General features: G+C 43.6%; 1 protein-coding gene across 5 annotated transcripts in view; it reads right to left on the bottom strand.

The window, feature by feature from the left end:
• Positions 1–212: 212 nt before the first annotated feature.
• BIN1 (bridging integrator 1) overlaps positions 213–23045 on the bottom strand; it is a 104786-nt gene continuing 81953 nt past the window's right edge. For 2 of the 5 annotated variants that reach the window (XM_026078115.1, XM_026078112.1), the window contains 5 exons: positions 20350–20478; positions 9661–9759; positions 8711–8821; positions 7127–7228; positions 213–3631 (listed from right to left, as the gene is read on the bottom strand). In XM_026078115.1, the coding sequence (XP_025933900.1) occupies positions 3524–3631; positions 7127–7228; positions 8711–8821; positions 9661–9759; positions 20350–20478 (549 nt within the window). In that variant the 3' untranslated portion in view covers positions 213–3523. Of the gene's footprint in view, positions 3632–7126; positions 7229–8710; positions 8822–9660; positions 9760–17320; positions 17429–20349; positions 20479–23045 lie in introns of all 5 variants that reach the window. The other 3 variants (XM_026078116.1, XM_026078113.1, XM_026078114.1) reach the window with 2 other exon arrangements.

The raw sequence follows: 23045 nt of genomic DNA, 5'->3' as shown, positions 1-23045 counted from the left end.
GGGCCAGATACCCTGCAATCCTTGAGATGTGCAGTGTAACACTCAGTGGAGCACAACTGGGCAACAGGCTTCTTTGGGTTCTCTTAAATATAAAATGTATTCACCAAAAAATGCAGTTTTGGGTTAACTGAAACTATCTGTCACATTAAAGAAGAAAAAAAAAAAAAAGGCAAAACCACTATTAAAATTAAAACATTTTCTTTCAGCATTTTCAAAACAAAAGGTTTCACATTTTTGCTTCAAAACAACTTTTTATAGCCCAAGTATTCTTAAAGTCATAATGTTTTTAAAAAAGTGAAAAAGCAACTGTAAAAATGAAATGTTTCATTTTTGATTGAACCTATTTTTTTATGTTTTGATTTTTCCCTTTTTCATTTCCCCTAAAAAAAATGAGAAAAAAATTGTTTCGGGTCACCCTTACAATTTCAGGTCACCCTTACAACTTTTTTTCCTCCAGATTTTTCAGTTTAGCCCGCAAACTGAAAAAACACTGTGGGCACAGCCTACTTGAAAGTTTACTGTCCCTCTGTCTATATGAATCAATCCTAAGCCAAAGTAAATGGGAAGTTTGTTTCACCARGTAATATCAACCAGAGTCAAGATATTTAGCTGATGTAAAAATACTGAAAATCAGAGGAGTTGTGCCTGTTTACAACGGTCTGACCATGGCCCAGGAGACGACAGATCTCCTGGCTCCAAATAAACATCATCACCTACAAGCTTCCAGCTGAGCCATCTTACTCTCATATAAGGCAATTTATAAACTCTGAGGCCAGTCCTGCACTTTCAGAATCTGAGATACACTTGCAACCACTTATTTGCAAGCAATGCGAGATCTAGGTAACCCATCCTACCTGCTCCAAGCAAGCGTTTTTGTGGGATGGGCATGAGCAAATGAGGAGAGGTGCAATATCCCTCACACTAGTAATATTTGAGCATCATTCATGTGACCTGAAAACAACATCCCTTTTGTGCAGAATGTTACCACAYCTGCAGGGACAATACAGTACTGGATAGCTGTTTTGCAAGCTCAATAAAATGAAAAGGCCTTATAAGGATTTCTTTTGGGATAGTCATCTGGTTCAAACACAGCAGAAGACAACAACAACAACAGCAAAAAACCCACAATAAATTAGAAATCAGCACAGCTTTCTAAATGCTCTAGAACAATTACTTGCAAGACAAAAATCACAGCTCTGGTACTTAGAATCTTGTCTTTTTTTAAAAAAACAATAATCCACAGATTTTGCATAAAAATAAACATTTTAAGCTGAGAGCATTATGYTAATTAGATCAACCCGCTTTTTAATATATATATATTTCTATGTATATTTAAATGTATATTTTTTCTAAGATTATTCTTTAAAGGAGTAATGGGGGTCACAAATGCATAAAAATAGATATTTTGGAAAGAAAGAGCAATAATAAAGACAACCTTGTCAAAAAAAAAAAAAAATTAAACAAGGCAGTATTTGAAAGCAATGGCTCACCATACTATAAACTTTGGAGTCCAGTCCTTCTGTATTGTGAGCAATTACTCCTAAATACTATCTGGCTTTGTRACAGTGGTGTAAACTATAAATTCCTGCAAGTCTATTTAAAAAAATAAGGGGGGTGGGTGGAATTTGGGCATACTGGACAGATTTTGATACCTGTTATATTGCTGTAAATACCTACTACAGATCATTTCCCAAGTTGAAAGCAAGAGGAACTCCAGCAATCCTTGCATTTACAAGAATATAGCTTTGGATCAAAATCTGACACTTCCCTTTGAACGAAAATTTAAAAAAAAAAGTCTACTATTGCCCTACAATGTTTTTTTTTCTGTTGTCCTACAAGTAATGAAAACAGATCAGAAAAGGTGGGATTTTCAGTAGTGTGTGTCAGCATTCTCTGCATCTTTGACAAAAGCCAGCTCCTAACAGTTAGGAAGAGTATTTCATAGAGTGATCCTGTCCCTCTGCAGCAGGAGGTAACCTCATTGTTAAAAATCCCTTCAAGGCAAAAAGATCATTGGGATAAAAAAGCCATAAAAAATGATAATAGCCTGACCTGCTTGCCAGCTGCATCAGTATTCAAGTAAAGTTTAAAGTACCTTTGTGGGACGTCAGAGTCTTGGAGGGTCAGAACCAGCTTATTTTAACAAGTGTAATATGCACTTTGAAATATCTGCTTGTTTAAACTAAAAAAAMMCCAAAACTCAAAAACAAACAGGAGCAAAGGAAAGGTCTAGGAAAATTCTCAGCATCAGTATTAGACTGTGGAGTGTCTTCCTGACACTGACACTTTGATATTCTTGCCTTCCACTTCTAATGCATTAAAAAATACCATGAAGTCATGCAGTCATTTCAAATGAGTATTTTAAGAGTCCAGTTTTCTTGGAGGTTAACTTGATCACCAGCACAACACTGGAGAAATCTCATCTAATGATAACTTCACTTAAAGAATTCTTCAAAGGAAAATAAGAAATACAATTGCACAAATAACAATTCCAATTAAAAACACAGAAAGCAGATTGTTTTTTCTCAGTGTTTTTTCTAACACAGCCTTTTGGAAAAAAAAATTTCTTCCATTAWCTCTTTCCTTAAAAGCACACTGTCTAACAGCCAGATTTGATCGCTATCCTCCGTCTACATGAATCTAAGCTTTTCTGAATCTGTTTATAGGGTTTGGGGGCAGGGGATTCCCTCTCCTAAATTTCAGAACCATCTGAAGCTTCAGCATCTACTTGTTTTGTCTTGTTTCTCCTCTTCAATTTGTCAGTTCCTCTTAGCATTTCACAGGCCAACACTAGTTTGAAATTTTCAGTTTCTGCATTTGGAAAAACTCTGGACTTAGCATAGCTTCAGGTATTTCATCTCCTCCATGCCCTTCCCACATAGCTTCTTTTATCTTTAAATGTATAAAATCACAGTTTGTGTAACATTGTTTTAAAGAAAGAAAATAAAACACACACACACGCACCCACACACACATACATTGTATTGGTGAACACTATACACTAAATATTTCTTTTCAACAGCATAACAGATATTTTGGCCTACTGTAAATTGAACACATGGGGAAGGCTGAATTTTTATGGTTGCCATGCAAGCCACCTTCAAGACAAAACAGATGAACCCACCCAAGAGCAAATAGAGCTTCTACTTTCAAGTCATTAGACAAATATTGCCTTTCCAGGGATCAGACTGACTTCTCACCAATTTAGGCAATGCAGTATTTACAGAACCACACTGAGTTGCTTCTGTATCAGTCCTCTGAATTCAAATGCTGTTAAATCAAAGGTGGAAGAGGGTATTTGACTTGCCTTATTSTTATTATTAATATGTATATATTTTAATAACGCTTTGAATTTCAATTTACTTCTAAAACCTTGCCCTTTGAGAAGAACACACCCTTTGACACTTTTTTAGGCTTCTGTTCCTTTAAAATTCTCTTMTTTTCATTTTGCTGTTCTTTTTCAAACATCTACCATAAAACTTGCTCTTTTCCAGCAGAAAACGCGGCTGGTGGGCTCAGGCTTTCACTGCACCCGCTCTGTGAAATTCTCTGGGAAAACCCCTCGGCATTGGTCAAGTTCCTTATGCTGGATCCAGTCAGACTCCTTCACGCCCATCAGCCATCCTTCATCCTGGGAAGAGAAGAAAGAGATCAGATACTGAGGGACAGATGAGAACAGGGATTTTTCTTAGGGAGTGCAGGCCAAGGAGATGTCAAGGCATATCAAAGCCATGCTTATAGTTGGCTTGGAGATGATCCAGGAAGGATGGGGTGGGGGAGCCTCTAGAGATTTCATTTCACTTTTAAACAGGGAGAAGGCCAAATCCCATAGGAGTCAGTACTGAAACTTCTATCTGATGCAGAGTGTCTGGAGACAGTAAAATATTGCAAATAATTAGCAAGACACATGTCATAATTTATACCCGCTGAAGCAGGAGAAATTCTGCTAAAGAAAGTCCCTGGAGCTATGGCATGGGAATCGCCTACCCTACCTATCACTAACTAAACTGTGAGAGTCTAACATTCTCCATAGTCAGAAAACAGATGGGCAACTCCACAGTGCAATTCATCCCTTTCATCTTGGGCATGGTTCTTTGAAATGGGTGAATCATTTCCTGGAAGTGCTCATTCCCTGCTCCAGTCAGGGCATCTGGATGACTAGATTTTAGACAGCTGAAAGAGGCAAAATGAGTCTTGCTTGCAATGCTAAAAACCTGTCTATGAGAAAGGTTGGGCTCCTCAGCTCCCCAATCTCCCCAAAACCCTGTACGCTGTTTGGCTTGACGCAGGATGTAGTAGGCAAACTACAGTCTGTCGGTCTGTGTTACGCACAATGTCAGACTCAAGGTCTCTCACAAGGTCCTCCCTAGCCACCAAACCTACGGATCTATAAATCACAATGAATTTTCACTGAGGCGAACAGAGTCCTGCCTGGTAGAACCTGCCTCAGAGGAGAGTCAGACTTCCCACCCTCTCCCTGYTCTCTGCAGTTTGTTCAGCACTGGCATTTCTGCTCCATCTGAAGCACATGAGGGACAAAAGATACTCAAGGTGGGAAGGCTGCACTGTTTCTAGCTCAGGTGTGCATCTTCTCTATTCTCTGTGTACCTTGGAGCTGCCACCAAGGAAGCATCCCATTAGCATGCAAAAGTGCCCACTCATGTGAGTCATTTGCAGTGGGGCAACCTATGGGTTAACATTGCAGCACAAGGTACCTTGCAACACAGAGCTACATGGAGGATCACTGCCTCCAAACATTGCAGCTTGCTCTGCATCCACCCCTCTGGGCAAAGCATGCATTAGGCTCATTTAGAGATATGTCATCACATTCAGCTACATAACTTGCCAGGACAGAAATGCTCAGACAACCAGATGCTCTAAGCTGTGGGAAATGGGACATGCATGTGTGCAATTCACACAATTGCTCTGACACTTCTCCTTTCCTGGAGCTGGCAGGAGTTATCTGTGAATTTACCCAAGGCCAAGAAATGCCTCACTTCAAACATGTTCTTGAAAAACATGCCTGCACAGCATTCGGAGCAATGCAGCCCTCGTTAGGGGATAATCCATGAGGCATGTATRGCTTCTCATTGCCATTTTACAGCTTCTGTCCTCTTGTCCTGTTTTCTGCGCATTTGATGGGGCAGCAGCTCAGATCAGCCACTGCAGTCTGAGTTCCCTGCTCATGCAGGCAGTGCTGGGTGCCTGCAGGCTGAGTTAGCCCTTGCTGCTGCCTGAGATTTGAGCATTCAGGGGACATCATGGGAATGGTGTGAAACGGGAGCCCATCTGCAGCAGACAACTGCAGGGGCTGTGGTAGGACTGACACACCATCAATCAGGAAGACAAACAACTGGGTGGAGGACATGGGGCCCAAGTGTCTGAAAGGGAGCTTCCAGCTCACAGCACAGCAAGTGCAGGAGATCATCTATCTACATGTAGAATCTGTGCGATAGAGCATGCATCCCTCCTGCAACATCCAGCTACAAAGGTCCTCCTCAGCTCTAGGAATTAGAGACCAGGACCCAGATTCACCCTTGCCAATCTTGAACGGCCTCACTTGAAGCATCAAGTTAGAAGCATTGCTGCCCTCAACTCCTCCCAACAAGAGAGATGAATCTAGGCCTCGCTGATGCACCCACAAACCGGCACCTAAGCTGCAAGACGGAGACATGGTCACAGTCTATTACCCTAAGCTTCCTCCACTCACGTGCACAGTTCATGCACCTGTTAACAGCCAACATTTTCCGGCTGAATATGGTCAGGGTTAGGGAAATGAGCTGGAGCACAGGATACACTGTAGGAGGGTTAGAGGGCTTCTGTACAGCTACAGCATCGTGTTAGCAACACTCAGAGCTCACCCTCTGCAGCTTGGAGAGTCTCGAGTTCATGGCTGTTGCACCCACATCCAGCTAGAGTGCAAACATAGGGCATTGAAAAAATTCTGCTCAATAAATGCTATCTCCTACCACTGGAACTAGGGGAGCTCCCACTCATTTCCCATCCAGGAAGATTTCTGTGAAGGAAGCGCTCACAAATTCTTGGCCAGGGCAGTCCCACTCAGTGAAGAGTCCTGCATCTAGAAGGAATCACTGCTTCTACCCCATACAACCCTTCCCCCTAGAGCATCTAGCTCCATGGGAGTAGTCAGCACATTACAGCTCCCATTTCACAAGCAGCAGCAACATAATTCACAAAGTCAACAGTTAAGCCACAAAGAAGATCCACATCTTCTGTGGTCAGTGAACTACATCACCTTCCCTTTACCCCTTTCAGAAACCAGATCTCGTCTGGGCTCAGCCAAGCCCACAGATCTAGTGTCTTCTGAATCAATTTGGAGAATTTCTTTCCTTTTCCAAACAAAAGCCTGGGGACTTGAGCCTGAATTTTTACAAAACTACCACCTCCCTCAGCTAAAACAATGAAATTGCTGCAGCATCTATCAGCTGGAAGCCCTCAAACACAGCAAGTAGGGAGGATTTACTCAAGGCTTTTACAAAGAGCTCAGATTAAAGAAAATCATTGCCAGATAAATTCAGGTTAGAGCTGGAAAGGGAGATGGTTCTTTGGAGCTGAGCATCCTCCTCCAGCCTTTGGTTCTGCTGCCATCTCCTGGCCCAACACTCTCTTTTGGAAATAGACACTGCTACACCAAGTGTAAGACAACGCCCASGGCAAGCTGCTTTCTTAGAGCTCCAGCATTTCTCAAAGGGGGAGAAAACATCACATCAAAGGGGGGTCACTCCTACCAATGCCACAGTCCACACTGCAGTGGTCGCAGAGGATGTTCATCAAGTTTAGGAGTGCCAAGGAGGCTGAGTAGRGACTCTGCTGGGCTCCCTGATCAGTGAAACCATTAACTTGGCTCAAATGCCGTGATAAGGACAGGAAGCCCTGGCTAATTCAATGCTTACACAAGATAATGTCTCCATTTTCCAGTCACAAGCAGAGTGCTCCGTTGTTGCAGGAAGCCAACCCCAAGCTCAAGGACAACCCGCCTCTCCAGCCAGCTCCCAGCCACAAACTGATGGCTCTGCACCCAGCCAGCAGACTGTTAGTGGAGGAAGAAGCAGCTCTGGAAATCCCCCTCCCCCAGCTCACCTCGGCCCAGGTGTCTCCCACTCACCTGGTCCTCCGGGTTCTCAAATGGAATCACAAGCACAACATCCCCAGCCTTCAGCTGCAGCTCATCACTGTCGGTGGCTGTGTAATCATGCATGGCCTGGACCTAGGAGAAAAGGAGAGGAGCGCTCCAGTAAGGCCAGCCCTCTCCYCCCCAGGTCTATAATGTGCAACACAGCTCTGCACTTACTTGATTCACAGGATAATTCAGGTTGGAAGGCACCTTGGAGGTCCTCTGATCCAACCTGCTGCTCAAGGCAGGGCAAGCTTAGATCACAAATGCCATTTTAGAGGGGAATAATCACTTCCCTCGAATTAATGGCTACACGCTTGTTAATACAGCCCAGTATGCAGTTAGCCTTTGCCACAAGGGCATCCTGGTGACTCTCTCATTCAACTTCTTATCTACCCTCCAAGGTCCTTCCTCCGATGGGTTGAGTTCCCATGCTATGGGCCTAAAACCTCATGGGGTGGAAAGCCTGTATTTACCCAAAAGCTGCCCTGTATTGTTTTTGCAGCTGGACTGCAAGAGTATTAGGGATTATAGCCTCCCAGCCCAGTCACAGCAAGCAGGGAGAGGAAACATTAAGTAAGAGTATCAGTTTGGAAAGGACTGTTCTCTGCAGTCTTGTTTCAAAGGTCTCACATCAAAGGAATCTCCTGGGGGAAGATTCCTCAAGTGATCATATCCTGCCATGTTTTCTTTTTGGTATTCAGCCTAATTTGTATCAACATCTATGTTACAGCTTTTCTACTTCAAACCACAGCTCTCCACTTTAAGATCTACAGTCTATAATGCTGCCTGTAACCAAACTGAGTGTGCTCAGCCTCCTATTGTTCCCCATAGTTTTGCCCACTCTTTTACTTTTGGYAGCATCTCCCTGAAAAAGCGATGCGTGGACATAACTGAAACAGAATAAAAGCATTCCTACAGCAGTTTAAACAAACTGAAAATAAGACTGTCATCTCCCATTTCCAGGACACAATGACTCTTTATTGTCTTGCTGTCATATTTCATAACTCATGTTAAATTTGTGGCTTACCCTCACTCAGAATCACTTCTTCCTCCACATCTTCAAAACAAGTTGCAAGTGGTCTACTGCATATTCAGAATCACCACCACGCTTCCCTGTTTAATCTTATATTTTTCCCTTTTCATCCTGACTTTCTAATCCCCCCCAACATGAAATCCTGTCCTTACTGGTGTTTCCAGCTACTCATGTATTCCTGCTGGCAAAGTTTCATTTGCTACTTGCGTCAAAGAGCTTAACCTTTCCAGTTCGAAGCCCAACTTCCCATCTACCACCCAGAGTCTGTGACTGATACCACCACTCTGGAGATCAGAAATAGCTGCAGAAGAGAGGAAGGGCTGTGTTTTACATCACAGCTAGACATTTATATTACGATGCTTTTACACTGTCCTTTGAAACATCCGGAACTGAATAAAGCTAGGGGCATGTTGCTGAGGATGGTACACCTCTCCTTCAACTTCCTTTCGCCCCTTCAATGTGGCCCCCATGACTGTGCTGAGCAAAAACRGTTAATTCGTTACAGGGAAGGATCACTGGCCCCACCAGCACACACTCACCTTGAAAAGAAACCCTGGGGGCATGTCAGCTCTTTCAGAGGAAGCACCTCCTTCCRCGGTGCCATTGACAGTAGCAGGGAAAGTTTCCACAACAACAGCAGGCAGAGAGCTCTGGTATTGGGCAGCAGCCAGGGAAGGAAAAAAGCATAGCTGAGAAAGGAAACTCCAAAATGGCAGCTCCTACTCCCACCCTGAAGGATCCACACTAAAGACTATTCTGGACCCCAAGCTCATTAAAGGTGTCAGTGGGTTTTCCCAGCACACTAGTCAGTGACAAAACACCCCAAATGACAGCAGAGGTGGCAGTGAGAAAAGRCTAGATTGGTGACTGGTGTCTTTCTTTGCTTTAGGCTGCAGTAGAGCAGAGAAGATTTTAAGGGTTTTCCTGGGACCATACTGCCCAGCATTTCCCATTCACAGCTGTCACCACGCAGTTCTCATAGGGCTTCTGTAGAACAGACAAGTCACCTGTGACAGCCTGGAGAAACCAAGCAGCAACAAGATGGAACTTATTCCAGCCCTTCTAAAAGGGTGGCAGTTTTCTCTCAAAAAAAGAGAAGAAACCTGGAGATTCAGAGGGTGCCAGCAGAGCCCAGAGGACAGGGTAGATAAAGTAAACGGCAGGCAAAGAGGAACCCAGCAGACAGCATAAGCCTAACACAGCACCTATGGGCTGGCTTTGGGATATGGGTGAAGGGACAGTTTCTTCATTAGATCTTCCTGCAGAGCTTCTCCCTAAGCATCAAACAGATCCTGGCTTCAAYGTGCACAATAAAACACAAGGGCCGAGTCCGGCCTCTGAATAAAAGGACTGAAACTGCTGCAGTGGCAGGGATGTGTTTTTCCAAGAACTCGCACGTCTCTCTTTCCAGCCCAGTCTCCCACATGTCTGATGTACCACAAAGGGATGTGACAGAGAGAAGGAACCGCACTCCTTCATGGTGCCTTACTGAGGCAGATCCTGAATCAGCTTCAGTTTTAGATGCTTCGGCTCCAGCTGCTGCTTCTGATCCAGCTGCTTCGGCACCTGCATGAGCTGCTTCTGCAGGCTGCAATACAAAAGCCAACCAGGTAGAGTTATACTCATTACAGCTGTGTGTGCAGAAACTGCAGCTTATTCTGCCCAACAGTTGTATGCTGTTGACTGCTGCCATCTGCTGACAAATAGGCGAGGAACTTCAGGTTCTTTCTAGGCCCCCTCCACCCTGTTTCCCTGTAACCTAGTGAAACAGTAAAGSCTGCATTCCCTCACTCCAGCCACACAGCAGACAATACTCCAGAGAAAAATCACTGCTACCTCGAAAATTATGCATGACTCTTTCTTTGTAGAAACTAACTTACAGGCCTACTTTATAGATGCACAGTATCTATTACCACATCTAGATTTCCCACTTATAAAATATGTGAATACACAAGCCTACTTACATGCCAAGGAACAAATGTCTATAATAGGCTAGTTTCAAGGATCAGTAATCAAGGAATATTTAAGCCTTTGCATAATTTTGGAAACAGAAGAGCCTAGTAATAACATGTCCAGGTATGGAACATTCTCTGGACCCAGTGTCCTCATGACCTCATCACTGAATCAGACTAAATTGAAAAGTATGTTAATTTTCCCCCAACTTGATTTGGGATGGGCCCACACAGTCATGAATTTGGATTTTGCTCTTAATATTCTGTTCAAAAGAATTTGCTAGGAATATTCTGCACAGTGTGCACACACACACATGCATTTGTGTAGGTGAGGAGATTCTGACATGCAAAAGCTACCATGACCATGGAGAAATATTCAGTATCACCTAAAAAGCACTGCCTGGCAGAAGTTGTTCTAGGAAYCCTGAGGATTATGGTTTCTATATACAACAAAGGACAAACCAGATAAACACCTATGATATACTTCTGGCTGTTCAAGCTTTTATTCTCTCTCAACTGAGGTTGTGTTAACTCTGTTCCAACACAAAATTAAACAGGTTCACTTGCCCCTCCCTTAGCCTCCCAGAAGACACTAACTAAACCTATTCAAGATGTTGCATTCAACTGGACTCAGCTGAGGAGCAGTAAGTTCTCAAATGGTGATAAACCAACTCATGTTGAATCATATGATGGAATCACCTCCCACCACATCTCCACTTCTACACTATTTCTAGACACTTTCTCTTCGGTGAATAGCTGAAATAAGGATCCTATCAGCTGTCCCCTACAACAGTAAGGAAGGCAGTCGCTTAGTAAGAGATGATTCAATGGGCATAGCTAACAGTTTTAATCTCTTCAGTTTCTTTAATCTCTTCCCATCTACTAACAGAAATTGCAGATGCAGGAACTTAGTTATATCTGGTAGCACTAATGCTGCTGATTGGCCTCTTCGGAGATTCACCAGGCAGCATCTGGGAAGACTCCCAACAAGAACCTCGGGGGTCTGGTTCACAGAATCACAGAATGGTTGAGGTTGGAAGGGACCTCTGGAGATCATCTAGTCAACCTCCCTGCTCAAGCAGTGTCACCTAGAACACGTTGCCCAGGACCCTATCCAGACAGCTTCTGAATATCTCCAAGGATGGAGACTCCATCACCTCTCTTGGCAACCTGTCCCAGTACTCTGTCACCCTCACAGTTAAAAAGTTTTTCCTTGCGTTCAGACAGAACTTCTTGTGTTTCAGTTTGTGCTTATTGCCTCTTGTCCTATCACTGGAATACCACTGAAAAGTCCAACCCAATCCTCTTYACACCCTCTTTTCAGATATTTTAATGCATTGTTAAGATTCCCCCCTCAGTCTTCTTTTCTCCAGGCTTAACAGTCTCTCAGTCTTTCTTCATACGAGAGATGCTCTAGCCCCTTAATCATCTTAGTAGTCCTTTGCTGGACTCGCTCCAGTAGCTTCATCTCTCTCTTGTACTGGGAACCATCTTCTAATTTGTGACCTGAGTGTCTTCATGGCCAGTCCATAGCCATTTGTTCTCTACACTGTATAGTGTGTGAGCTTCTTTGTAGAATCTAGTCAGAGATCTACTTTATACCTGCAAAATATCTGCTGCTATATCCAGATTTCCCATTTTTAATACACGTGAATACACAAGTCTTGGCATGCCTACCCACCTTATACATTTGGTGCACACACATGCCCCTGAATACAGACATGTTCAAAATAAGGCACTGTCCAAATTTCTTAATAACGTAATTTCCACAGTCCCGATCCTATGAAGCACTTTCGCCCAGGTTCAACTGACCAGTGAAACCCTTGCCTTCCACCAATTTTACTATAAACCTAGATGCTTTTTTGAACCTGAGTTCTGCAGATGCTCCTGCCCAGCCCCATGGGGTGACTGGAGCCCAGGCACACAGTCTCTGGACTGATCCCAAACCTCTCCCCCAGCCACTTACCCTCGCTCCCATGAGAACACTCTCTGGCAAGATGACACATGGATTGACCATGTTGCAAATCAGATTCTGCATTAGCATTTCCTTCCTTCACAACTTCTTTCTTTCCATCTTACTTCTTTCAACATGTCTGGGTTGACCCCAAGCCAAGATATGAGTTTGCACCTGTGCTTGAGCAGACTCAAAGCACCAGTCAGGCCAGCAAACTTCAACACAACATTAATCGTGAGCCTGGCCAGAGGAGGCCCAGCACTGTGTAAGGCAACAACCATGGTATCCCATAAATCAATACCCATCTGGCTGCTAGCAACATATTGGCACAATGTTCTAAGTAGGTTTCTAATAACAGCAGCAATAAGCAAGAAATAAATACCTTGGTTTAACAAAAACCCTTTATTTAACCTTCAGTTGACCCAGTGGTGCCATTTAACACGGTTTTTCTCTCTTCTCACCTCCTYCCTCATGTCTCCCCATCACCATGTCCACAGGCCTATACTGCTGGGGGATATTATAAATAGTAGAGCTGTGGCTGCCCATCCTGCAGATGATACCCATGGAAGCCTTAGTAGTGGTAACATAAATGCATGCACGTGAAATGCTACAAAGGCTTCTCCTGTTTAATTAGATTCACTCCCAGGTTGCTTTGTATTTAGATTCAGTGAGACTGGAATTGGGAGAGGTGCCAGCCCAAGTCTATCTGGCCCAGCATGGTTTTTTATTTGGACGAGTGAAAAGAAGCTCATGTTGAGCTACAGATTTTTAAAGGCAGCTAATTTGCAAAAACAGTATTTAATAACCAGAGGAATGGAATCCAAATTAATTTGCTGGATTTCAATAAAGGCATTTTCATGTCAACTACTTATTATTCTATTTTAGGTACCTGCGGGCATCTCAAGGCCTATACAAGCATTTATAGTCATGAGGAGATAATAGAGGGAGAACTGCTCACTGCTGTTCCTRGCTTTGAAAGCTTTATTTACTCCAAGAGCATCATCATACACACCAGATGCAAGTTTACTAGTCTGCAGAACTAAGTAAGTTCTCCTGCATCCAAGATTCTATGCAGTTGGTTAACCTCATGGCACATGGGACTACGTAACCACGCAACACTTCTGCTCTTATCAACRGCTAGAGCAAACACTTCAGAGAGCTTTTCTGGAGAGCAAGAGAAGGATTCCCCAGGCATTGGGAGCTCTGTTTTTCAAACAATATATGGTATCGTCAAGATGAAAATTGGCATAGTGAGGGCATCTTGTCTAGTAGCTCTCCTCTGTTGATAAAATTGTCCTTTGGGTCAAATCAGTTTCCTGCATGAGAGGAAGGGTAAAAATGGCTCAAAATATCTTTTACTCCCTAGATTGTAGATTAAGCATAGCTCAGTCAGATCCAAGGATCTGTTTCCCACCATTCGGTTTCCAATGACATAATTCCAAAACTCTAGAATCTGCAAAACTGTTCAGAAAACTTCATGGATATAGGGTCTCATCCAAGATCTGCCACATAACCAAGGCTTCGAGCTCTCTAGGACAAGTGACTGTCAGGTATCTAAATCCTGTTAACACCTAGAGGAGTTAGGGGTCTCTGAATACATCTGCTAGGTGTACTTATATTTACCCATGCATACCACCTAGGACCATCACACCCAAACCTCCACTTGAGGTTCCCTGGTGGTTTCATGCATACAACTCATCATCAGAAACTCCTGCTCAGAGTCTAGCCAGAAACACCAATGCTCTTAGGTATTTCAAGCTTCCTTGCTTCCAATATTAAGCAGGAAAGCAAAGGTAGCAATTAATAAAAAATATCTGGTTTTATTTAATGACTAAAACTCCCTCTGCTTCCCACAAATGACAGACAGAAGGCAGCAGGTTTGTGTAGATCCTTATTTTGTTCAAACAGCTTCTCTCCATTCACATTCTGTCTAATAGCCAGAACTGAGTTGGACTATTTGATTTTCTCCTAATCTTTACTTGCCTTTGAGGAGAGAAAGAGATAAGCTGTCATTTTGTGATCCTTAAGGACACATTGGTGCTTCCTCCTGCCACCACAGGGATACTTAGAGCTAGTAAAGACAGCAAGACCAGAGCTTGCTTTCTAGCTTGTGATTTGAGTGCTCAACTAATGCAGGAGAAACCTTCTAAAGGTCCATAATATCCAACGCTTCTCAGGGGCCCAACTCTGTTGCACTGCCCTGCTAGCAGGTTATAGCCATACCTCAGCCCTGCCCATCCACTTGTAAGGCATGAGATATTTCTTGCGAAAACAGACTTTTTCCTTTCTTTTTAAGACAGACTGACAGTAGACRTAAATGGAAATGACAGACGTTAAACACTGATGACTGATAAAATGCACATGAGAAACATCTTTCTCAGCAACCCCCAGGCCCATGTGAAGGAGCACTGGCCACAGTGAGTCTTTGGGCCAGACTCTCAGCAAGGGTAAAGTTGTGGCCTGCCTAGTATTGACTCTAGGTGATGATCTGGTCCTTGAGAATGAAAACATTGGTGGGGATTCAATTCCCCAGCACAAGCCAAGGTCATGTGCTTACATCTACACCATGGGATACAGGCAGCACAAAATCAGGCTGGAGATCCAGACCAAGCACTTTCTGTCCAGGCTGCTGGCTGCTTGTCCAGATGGGCTCAAAGTAGCTGTGCTTGAAATATCTCCCAATGGGGTAGTCTGCAGCACTGTAAGACCCTACCAGGCCTGATCCATTTAGAGCATGTAAATGAGTGTCTGGCTTGGGTGCACACACATGCAGAGCATGTGCAGGCTCGCTYTTCTCAGCAAGCTCCAAAGCTGGGGTTGAGGCAGATGCCAGGTAAGTCTTGGGCCTGCACTTAGCTTACAATGGAGACRCAGGCTGAGCTATTTCACTCAGCCTTTCTGGCAATGATGATCAATAAGCAGCAAGCACTGCAGATAACCCCAGATGTGTATGTGCAATGGTACGGGCAGTAAGGACCAGAGGCAGGTGAATATAAGGGCAGTTGACAGGTATATGCATTACATGCAATCGAGGCCAACAGGATGTACAGCGTTTACGAGCCAGTGGGGTAGGGGCAAAAGAACACGATGCCACAGTGGGATTAGGTTTGAGGAGAAGCTCACAGCATCATGCCAAGGGAAAGACAAGCAAGCCAGTAGGGAAAGGAAATGCGGTTATTTGTTGGTGGAGGGAGAGTGCCAGACCTGACTTGCAAACAAGTCAGTCCTGGGGCTTTATGGAAGATGCAAAAGTGGGTTCAGCAGCACATGGAGCAATTCTGGGTTGGGTTGCAGAGAGGAAGAGYAGAGAGGGAAAGGAAAACAGATGATGCACACAGAGATGGTGCTGGCACATTCACAGYATATGGTGAGAGAAGAAAGCCATATGAAGTTCTTACCTCCCATAAATCCCAAGGTAAAGACTAAGCATGTCAAAGAGCAACAAAAATAAAAACATATTTATACGTGATTATTTCAGTGAGTACAAACATTATACATGCTGATCAGACTGAGGCAGATGTACACATTCAACAGCACTTACTTCTGTAGTATTTTTTAATTTTTTTTAGTACTTGAATTTATACACCCCTTCCCATGGCACAGTCAAATTTAAGCACCCAGGCATTTGAGTAAGGATAACTCCTACCTCTGATATGGAAGGGAAACAGCCAGGCCACATTCAGTTATCAGTGGTAGACCACACAGACAGAAAAAAAAAAATCACAAGTTTGTGGTCTATCAAGGTTAAATATGCTCCTATGCCTTCATAGCCCACAGATTTGGCATGATTTCAGAACAAGACTTCCACTTGTAACTTTGGCTCAGTAGTGAGATGTCTTAACCTCTCTGCTATAGTGCTCCATACAAAGCAAATTTGACTCCTTTGAAAACTGTGTGGTTTGTGATAGGTGTATAGCTGTGCTTGTTATTAGAAAGCATTGATTTCACACTCTTTTTAGTGATTTCTTAACTTAATAGTGAATACATTAGTACCAAAAATCAGCTACTGCTGAGCAGTTTTGAAAACCCCACTCAATGTAATATTTGTTGCTTGCTGGAAGGGTAACAAATTGTTTCATTTTAAGGAAAATTTATACTCATCCAATAGCAATATACCCATTATCCAAGTTATAACTGGTGATTCAGATGAAAGAAGATCCCAGTACAGAAAAAAAACCAAAAACATCTTCTGGCATGTAGCTCATTCTATCATGCAAACAGACAAAAAGTGCCAATCTGCTCATTTAAAGTTCCAAAAAGCAGTACTTTGGAAAATTGATTTGTATTGACCTGTACTGAGAACTAGCATCTTGAAAATATAGTACTTCTATTTAGAATAATCGCACACCTAATAGACAGCTTTCTACTGCTACAAAATTCTGTCTACTACTGAAGTCTGCAGGCCTACTTGACATTATGATACTGAAGAAATACTGTTAATACCCCAATTATGTTTATTACAAATTATTATTACAAATATATGGCAACCACAGGTTCAAATTAGCAAAAAATACTCCTTTCTTTGAGTATGAAATGGAAAGTCTGGGTGAATAACAATAGCCAAATTCAGGATGCATTTCAAAGCCTCCATCCATTTAGACAGGAAAATGAAGCAGAGTCTTTGTAGGTCCATCTGCCTCTGATAGTGGGCAAGACTAGGCACAGGCTGGATGTGATACTGAACCATGCAGCAACATGCTCAGGGAAGAAGCCACTTCTTAACTACAAACTGAGGCTATGCTATACCCAGAAAAAGAAGGGCTTCATATCACTTGAATATCTCTCTACAGATTTATCCAACTTAAGTAACTGCAGATTATCCAAGACTTCGTTTCTTAAAAATCCCTTTGAGAGTAATTTGTGGCAGGAGCACGGAGCAGAGGCTGAATCCCCATCCACAGAGGAAGGGTTTAAATCCATATAGCATACAGAGGATGCTAATCTAGGGATGGACATACATTAAAAGTTAAATTATCAATCGACAGACTATCAGTTGAAAGCACAAGCATCCTACACATACCCACTGCTAGGCTGTGACCTGGCTTATAGTCAATTGATCCTCATTGGACTTACACATCCAGCAGAGATGGCCAAAAGGTGCCAATCTGCAGAGCACAGGCCTGGGCATCCAGCCCAGTCACCCAGAAGCTCAGGTCCACATTAACACTCACATGGGTGCAGGTCCTGCCACACTTGGCAACAAGTCAGTTATGAAGTGAGAAGGAACAGTGATATGAACCAACCTGGGAGGTGGACGTGGGGGTCTTCCCCACAGTGGCATCTGGTTTAATGGGATCAAAATCCAGATCCAACAGGCTGGCTCCCTCCTGGAAGGGCCCAGGGGCATCAAACTTGGCAGCAGTGAGGAAGAAAAGCAGTACGAGCATTAGACACACACACACACACACACACACACACACACACACGCAGGAGAGAGAGGGTATGTGACATCCAGAAGCTAAGGCTGCGAGCGCAGAAGACATGGTGAGAACGCAAAAACCTGATGTGACTCCTGACTGTTTAGTACCTGTAGTCACAGGCAGTACAGAATGGGAACCACTGCAAATCAAACTTGTCTCTTCCTCGGGACTCAACCCTTGTTCAATTTCTCACCTGCCCAAATGAGCTCACACAGTGTAAGCACCTGACCTGCTATGGTCAAAAGAATCACTGCCACTGCCAGATCAGAAAGGTCTCTCTTCTATTTACAGCTATGCTCCATAGCTCATGCAGCTACTTAAGTGTTTATGGCTCAGGACRGACTCCCCCAGTCACTTACTGAAGAACCACCACCCACACCACTTATCTCAGGAACACAGATCCAGGCAAAAAAACATTCAGGTTTCTGGAATAAAGTCTGAGGGACCTCAGAGATAACCCCCAAAGCTCCTACCTCCCTCTAACACCCAGAGACACAGAATATGACAACTCACTGCTACTCTAGCTAAGGAATTCAAATCACTCCCCAATTCAAAAATGCTTTTTCCAAAGCTTTTCCATTTCAGGACATTCAAGAATCACTCACACACTAGTCTAACACAGCATAAATTTGAGAGGCTTTGCTACTCTCTTCAAAGTCAGCAGAATAAGTTCCTTTGAATAACACACTAGACAGACACTGATGGCACATTTGCTAACTACCATTAATAGAACAGTCACAACAAGTGAGTGAATCATCAGTATTCAAAACTGAACTATCATTTCTCATTTTTAGATTTAACCTAATCACTGTGAGACATTCCTTTCTACTTAGCTTCAGAGGAAGTTGTTCAGTCCAAAAGCAGATTTGCCCCCTTTCCACTAACCTTCCAAGCTTGCTGGCCCTACTGCTTCAACCATCTTTCCAACAACACACCAAGTTTGTCGGGTCGTTTCCTGCAGTTATTTCACAGTCTCACCATGGAAAAATTCCTGGAAGGTACCAAGAGATTCAATTTAAGAGAAAGTCTTCTGCATACAACCCACACCGCTATCATCTTCACTTCCTCTAACTTCCTCTTATCCTGATCTCTTGATAGATTTTCCTTCCCTTATGAACATCTTCTGCTCTTTTTGATATCCACAGGCACGAAGACAAGRAACCAAGCTCTTCCATCTCAGAATAATAAACACTGACCAGTAATCTAAAACCCACTGGTATTCCAGTACACTCCTCCATCCAGGCCTCCAGAGAGGTTCAATCCCAATCCTTACMTTTCTTGGTGGTAGGACACCAAAGCTTCTAGTCATGGAAGACTCTTACCTGCCATTTAAGACTTATATGCAAGGGCTAGCACCCCTTACTTTTACCCAGCTCTCCCACAAGACAGCTCATTGGAGCAAAGACATCTGACAGGAACGGCCCTGACCAATGCACTGAATGCTAATGGCTGTTGGGTGCTCCAGTGAAGGTTGTTTTGGCAAGCGTGGTTCTCCCTCAGAAATCTCATCTGTTTGAATGTCATAGCAGATCCCATTCGGGGTCATGGCACTGATCAGATGCAGAAGAGGACATCTGGCTAAGGGCAGGCATTCACATGGAAACACATGATACAAACCATGGGGCAGACAGAGCTATCCATTATGATACAGGAGAAAGAAGTATAGGAGAGAACGRTAGAGTTGCTCCACTGCCTGTGGTTTTCCCCTCTTCCAACACTGCTGTCAAATTATCTGTCTGCTCTGCCAGCTTTGTTTATTGCCATGCAAACTTTGACACAGATTTCCTTCCCTCCCTACTCTGTCTCTGCTCCTCGGCAGCTGGGTGGAAGGTGGCAAACCAGAGGCAATGGAACAGCATGACACATGGAAAAGTTCTGGAATGAATCACAGATGAGCATTGCTAGAGGCATTACTTGTGCTTTAAGCATTTCAGAAATATATATATATATATATGTATGTATGTATGTATTAAAAAAATAAAAAAGATGCAGGTATCTCATGATGCAGCCAGAAAACTGGTCAGGCTCCTATATATATAAGGACTGTCATTCTCATGGATCCAACACAGAATTCCCCACCTGGATACCCTCTCCTACAGTGATATAAATCAAAAGGAAAGAGAAGAGGAAAACCTATTACTTGAAATTGTTATTCCATTTTCAGGGCTTCAAAATGTGCCACATCACTGGAAAGAAACATTCTGATGGGAACTGTTGGTTGACGAAGAGCAACAGACTGAGATGTCAGGAGTCCTGAATTTACAACAGGTGCAGCCCTGCCTASCTAAACTGGGGCCACTTATTCTCTGCAAAGGGAAATTCATGCAATTCCTGTTGGCCTTTCCTGCACAGGTTTGGGCTTTATAAGTTGCCACAAAGCTCATGTATAAATGCATTGAGAGTGCAGAGCTGCCTTCTCCTGAAACTGGGAGAGATGCCATATCAGCATTTGTGGATGTACAAAAGCAGAAAACATATCCTTCATCCGCACCCAGGATCAGAAAGGCTGGAGATAAGGGATACAAGGGGAGCCATAAACTTTGTACTCTTTAAACCTGCTTGCTGAACAAATGCAGTGATAATTTGGTGGCTTCTTCACCAGTTGCATTCCTCCTGTTTCTTCTRCACATGAAAGCTCTCAAGGGGCAGCATACTGGTTAAAGCTGCTTTCTAGCCACCCTCCCCTCTAAGATGACTTCCTATCCCTCTGTCATCTGATGTCCAATATTGACCTTCCCTTCCCTTCCCCCTTTGCCTGACCAGGTTTCATGGCATGACACCTCCAAAGACAAGAAAGGTCAAAGGAAGAAGTTCAGAGGCAGACAAATATAAGGCAGGGCATAGCAGCTAACCTGCGAGGGGGTTGTCACACTTATCTCGGGGACAAAATTGTCATCAAACAGACTGATGATGTTCTCCTGCTTGATCTCCTTGGAGGGGGTGACTTTTGGAGGCGGAGGCACCGGAGGCCCTTTCCTCAGCTGCATGCAAGTGAGCACACGGCCACAGCACAGATGGTGACACCCAAAAAAACCAAAGACAGGAACCAGGTTAGCCACCAAAACTGAAGGTGGGGGAAATCACAAACACAGACATAGAGAAGGGTCCACTCAACTCCATCTGGAGAAAGGAGGGAAGGTGAAGGTCAGAACAAAACAAAACAAAAACAACCACACGCCTCCAGAGAAGGTTTGGCATCATTAGTTACACTTCAGCTGTGGGCCAGTCTCTCTCTGCAGAGGAGAAGCGTAACAAAATTAATATGCATTGACAGGACATGCATACATAATTAGAGCATGTGCAACCTTCCAAAGAAACACTGGGAAGGGAGCACATCAGTTACTGGGAATGCAATTCAATAGACCAGACCAGCACTGCCTTCCTTTGCCATACTTACCAGATCCAAGGGAATGAGAGACAAGACTTAATTTGTCCTATTATGGATAGATGCCCATGTGGCCAGATTCTGATCTGCCCAGCACTGGTTGTCAGGTATCAATGTACTGTAAGAAAGGTCAGAAGGAGCTCCTAATGGAGCTTTATCCCATCTTAGTTTTGGGTAAGAACAATCCAAACTCCTGAGAAGCCATGGCTGCTGTGGGCCCAACTCTGCTCTCAGTTTCACCAACAAGGGACAGCACTGACACTAATGAAGTCACAAGTGTTTCCCAAATGGAGAGCCCAGAGAAGGAATAGCAAAGTCTGACCCTATGACTCTAATCCATCCTAATACCTCCTATAATGCTGAAAGGACTCAGCCTGACAGTGTGTTCACCCACCGTGGGAAGCTGTGRTAGATCCCCCCTGAAGGTCAGGCCAACCCATCCACACCCTCTTCACACTTTGCTGTGTGCAAGGCTCATCACTCATTTCTAGATCAAACCAACCTTCAAGAAGCTGCTACTGTGTTGGAACAAAACAGCCATACAAGTTCCAGCACCAYAGCAGCACTCAGGAATGATAAAGCTTGCAGCCTGCAATGTTTTTTACAATTACTTGATCTTCTCATTGTACCTGGGATCCCAAATCAGAAAGACATAGTGACCTGACAATGGACACCCAGTACATCAGCATCAGGCCGAATTCCAACACAGCAGTCCCCAACTCCTAGTCCTGTGTTTACATTCCTCCAGCATGTAACTGACCTCCACAAGGCATTTATTTTAGATTGCTACAAATATACCCAGTTTTCTCATGTGTTAACCTCCTTCAGAGAGTGCCAATGGGATTGAAAACACACATTTTCTACTGAATAACTGGCTAGGGGAAATAATGACAGCAGTGTTTTCACTTCCAGCTTTTTACTGTTTCCAGGAAGTAGTGTGTCCATATTCCCTAAGAACAATCCCTTCCCAAAATATCCCCTGCCTGTCAGTTGCAGGAGGGACCAGAAATTTCAAGGAAAAGCTGTTCTCAGAACAGTGCCACCATCTGCAGAAAAGGGAAGCTCCAATTACAAACTCTAAGCCAAAAAGATTCTGATTCTTCCGCTATTTACTTCACTAAAATACTCAGTCCTCTGTGCTCTCATATGCACTAGTGTCTTGGAGGCCACCACTTCCATAGTGTCCAGCACATTTCCAACAGCAGTCTAATACCACCTCTCAAAGATAACAGGACTGCATATTGGCCATTAAGTTACATCCAGAAACAGACTAAGCATCAAGAACAACTTTGTTGCCTAGAATAAAATGAATCCCCTAAATTCTTTCTGCTGTTCTTGGACCCCACAGAGCTTTATCAGTCTAAACTCAACACAGTTAAATTGATTTCAGAAGTGTCATCACAGTGTTTCAGTGGTGTAATTGAGAGCAAAAGTCTGACCTTTGAAATTTCATAGACCCAGGAAGTCCTGTACCATCATCAGATTACTCAGTGCAAAGAGCTGCTAGCAGTTGCTTCTTCCAAAAGACAGAAATAAGCTGTTTTCGAGAATTAAAGGACAGCAGGAGTGTAAGAGATACAGCTGGCACAGGGAACAGTTAAAAATCTAGTTAACACTTATTTGGTCTCTCTTGTTTTGCTGCCTTTCTCTCCACAGCCTCTGCTTAGTGTTTGCATTGGTATATGAGACAGAAAGGAAATAGCCAGAGAACTGCACTTGCTCTTTGGTTTTTGCTCCATCCTCACCACCCTAGAACAAGTCACTTACAGTTCAAAAGTAATGCTATCCATTAAGCTTTCCGTCTTCAAGTTGAGCACTGTTGACAGAGTAGACCCTTGGGCTTTCCAGCTGGCTGGCAAGCTGACACGCACTGAGTTTCAAGTCTTGGTCCATATAGGCTCCAGGCTTAGCTTTGAGTATAAAACCCCTTTCTTACCAACCCTCCCTCTGGAGCCAGCTTCATCTCTCAGCACCTAGTGAGATATGGAGTGGATCTCTTGTTCTTCACTGTAGCAAGGCCTAGGAAAGTTAATTAATATAGATAGGGAAAGAGCTGCCAGACGGTGGCAGCATAAGCTACAAATACCATTTAAATCTTGCCTTTGGCCCATCTAATGTTACAGATAGGGCTTTGAGTATTCTGCTTGCTTAACAAGGGGGTGC

The sequence above is a fragment of the Apteryx rowi genome, unplaced genomic scaffold (genome assembly GCF_003343035.1).
Source record: "Apteryx rowi isolate R43461 unplaced genomic scaffold, aptRow1 scaffold_47, whole genome shotgun sequence".
Classification (NCBI taxonomy): Eukaryota; Metazoa; Chordata; class Aves; order Apterygiformes; family Apterygidae; genus Apteryx; species Apteryx rowi.
This window is presented reverse-complemented; position numbering and strand designations above follow the sequence as displayed.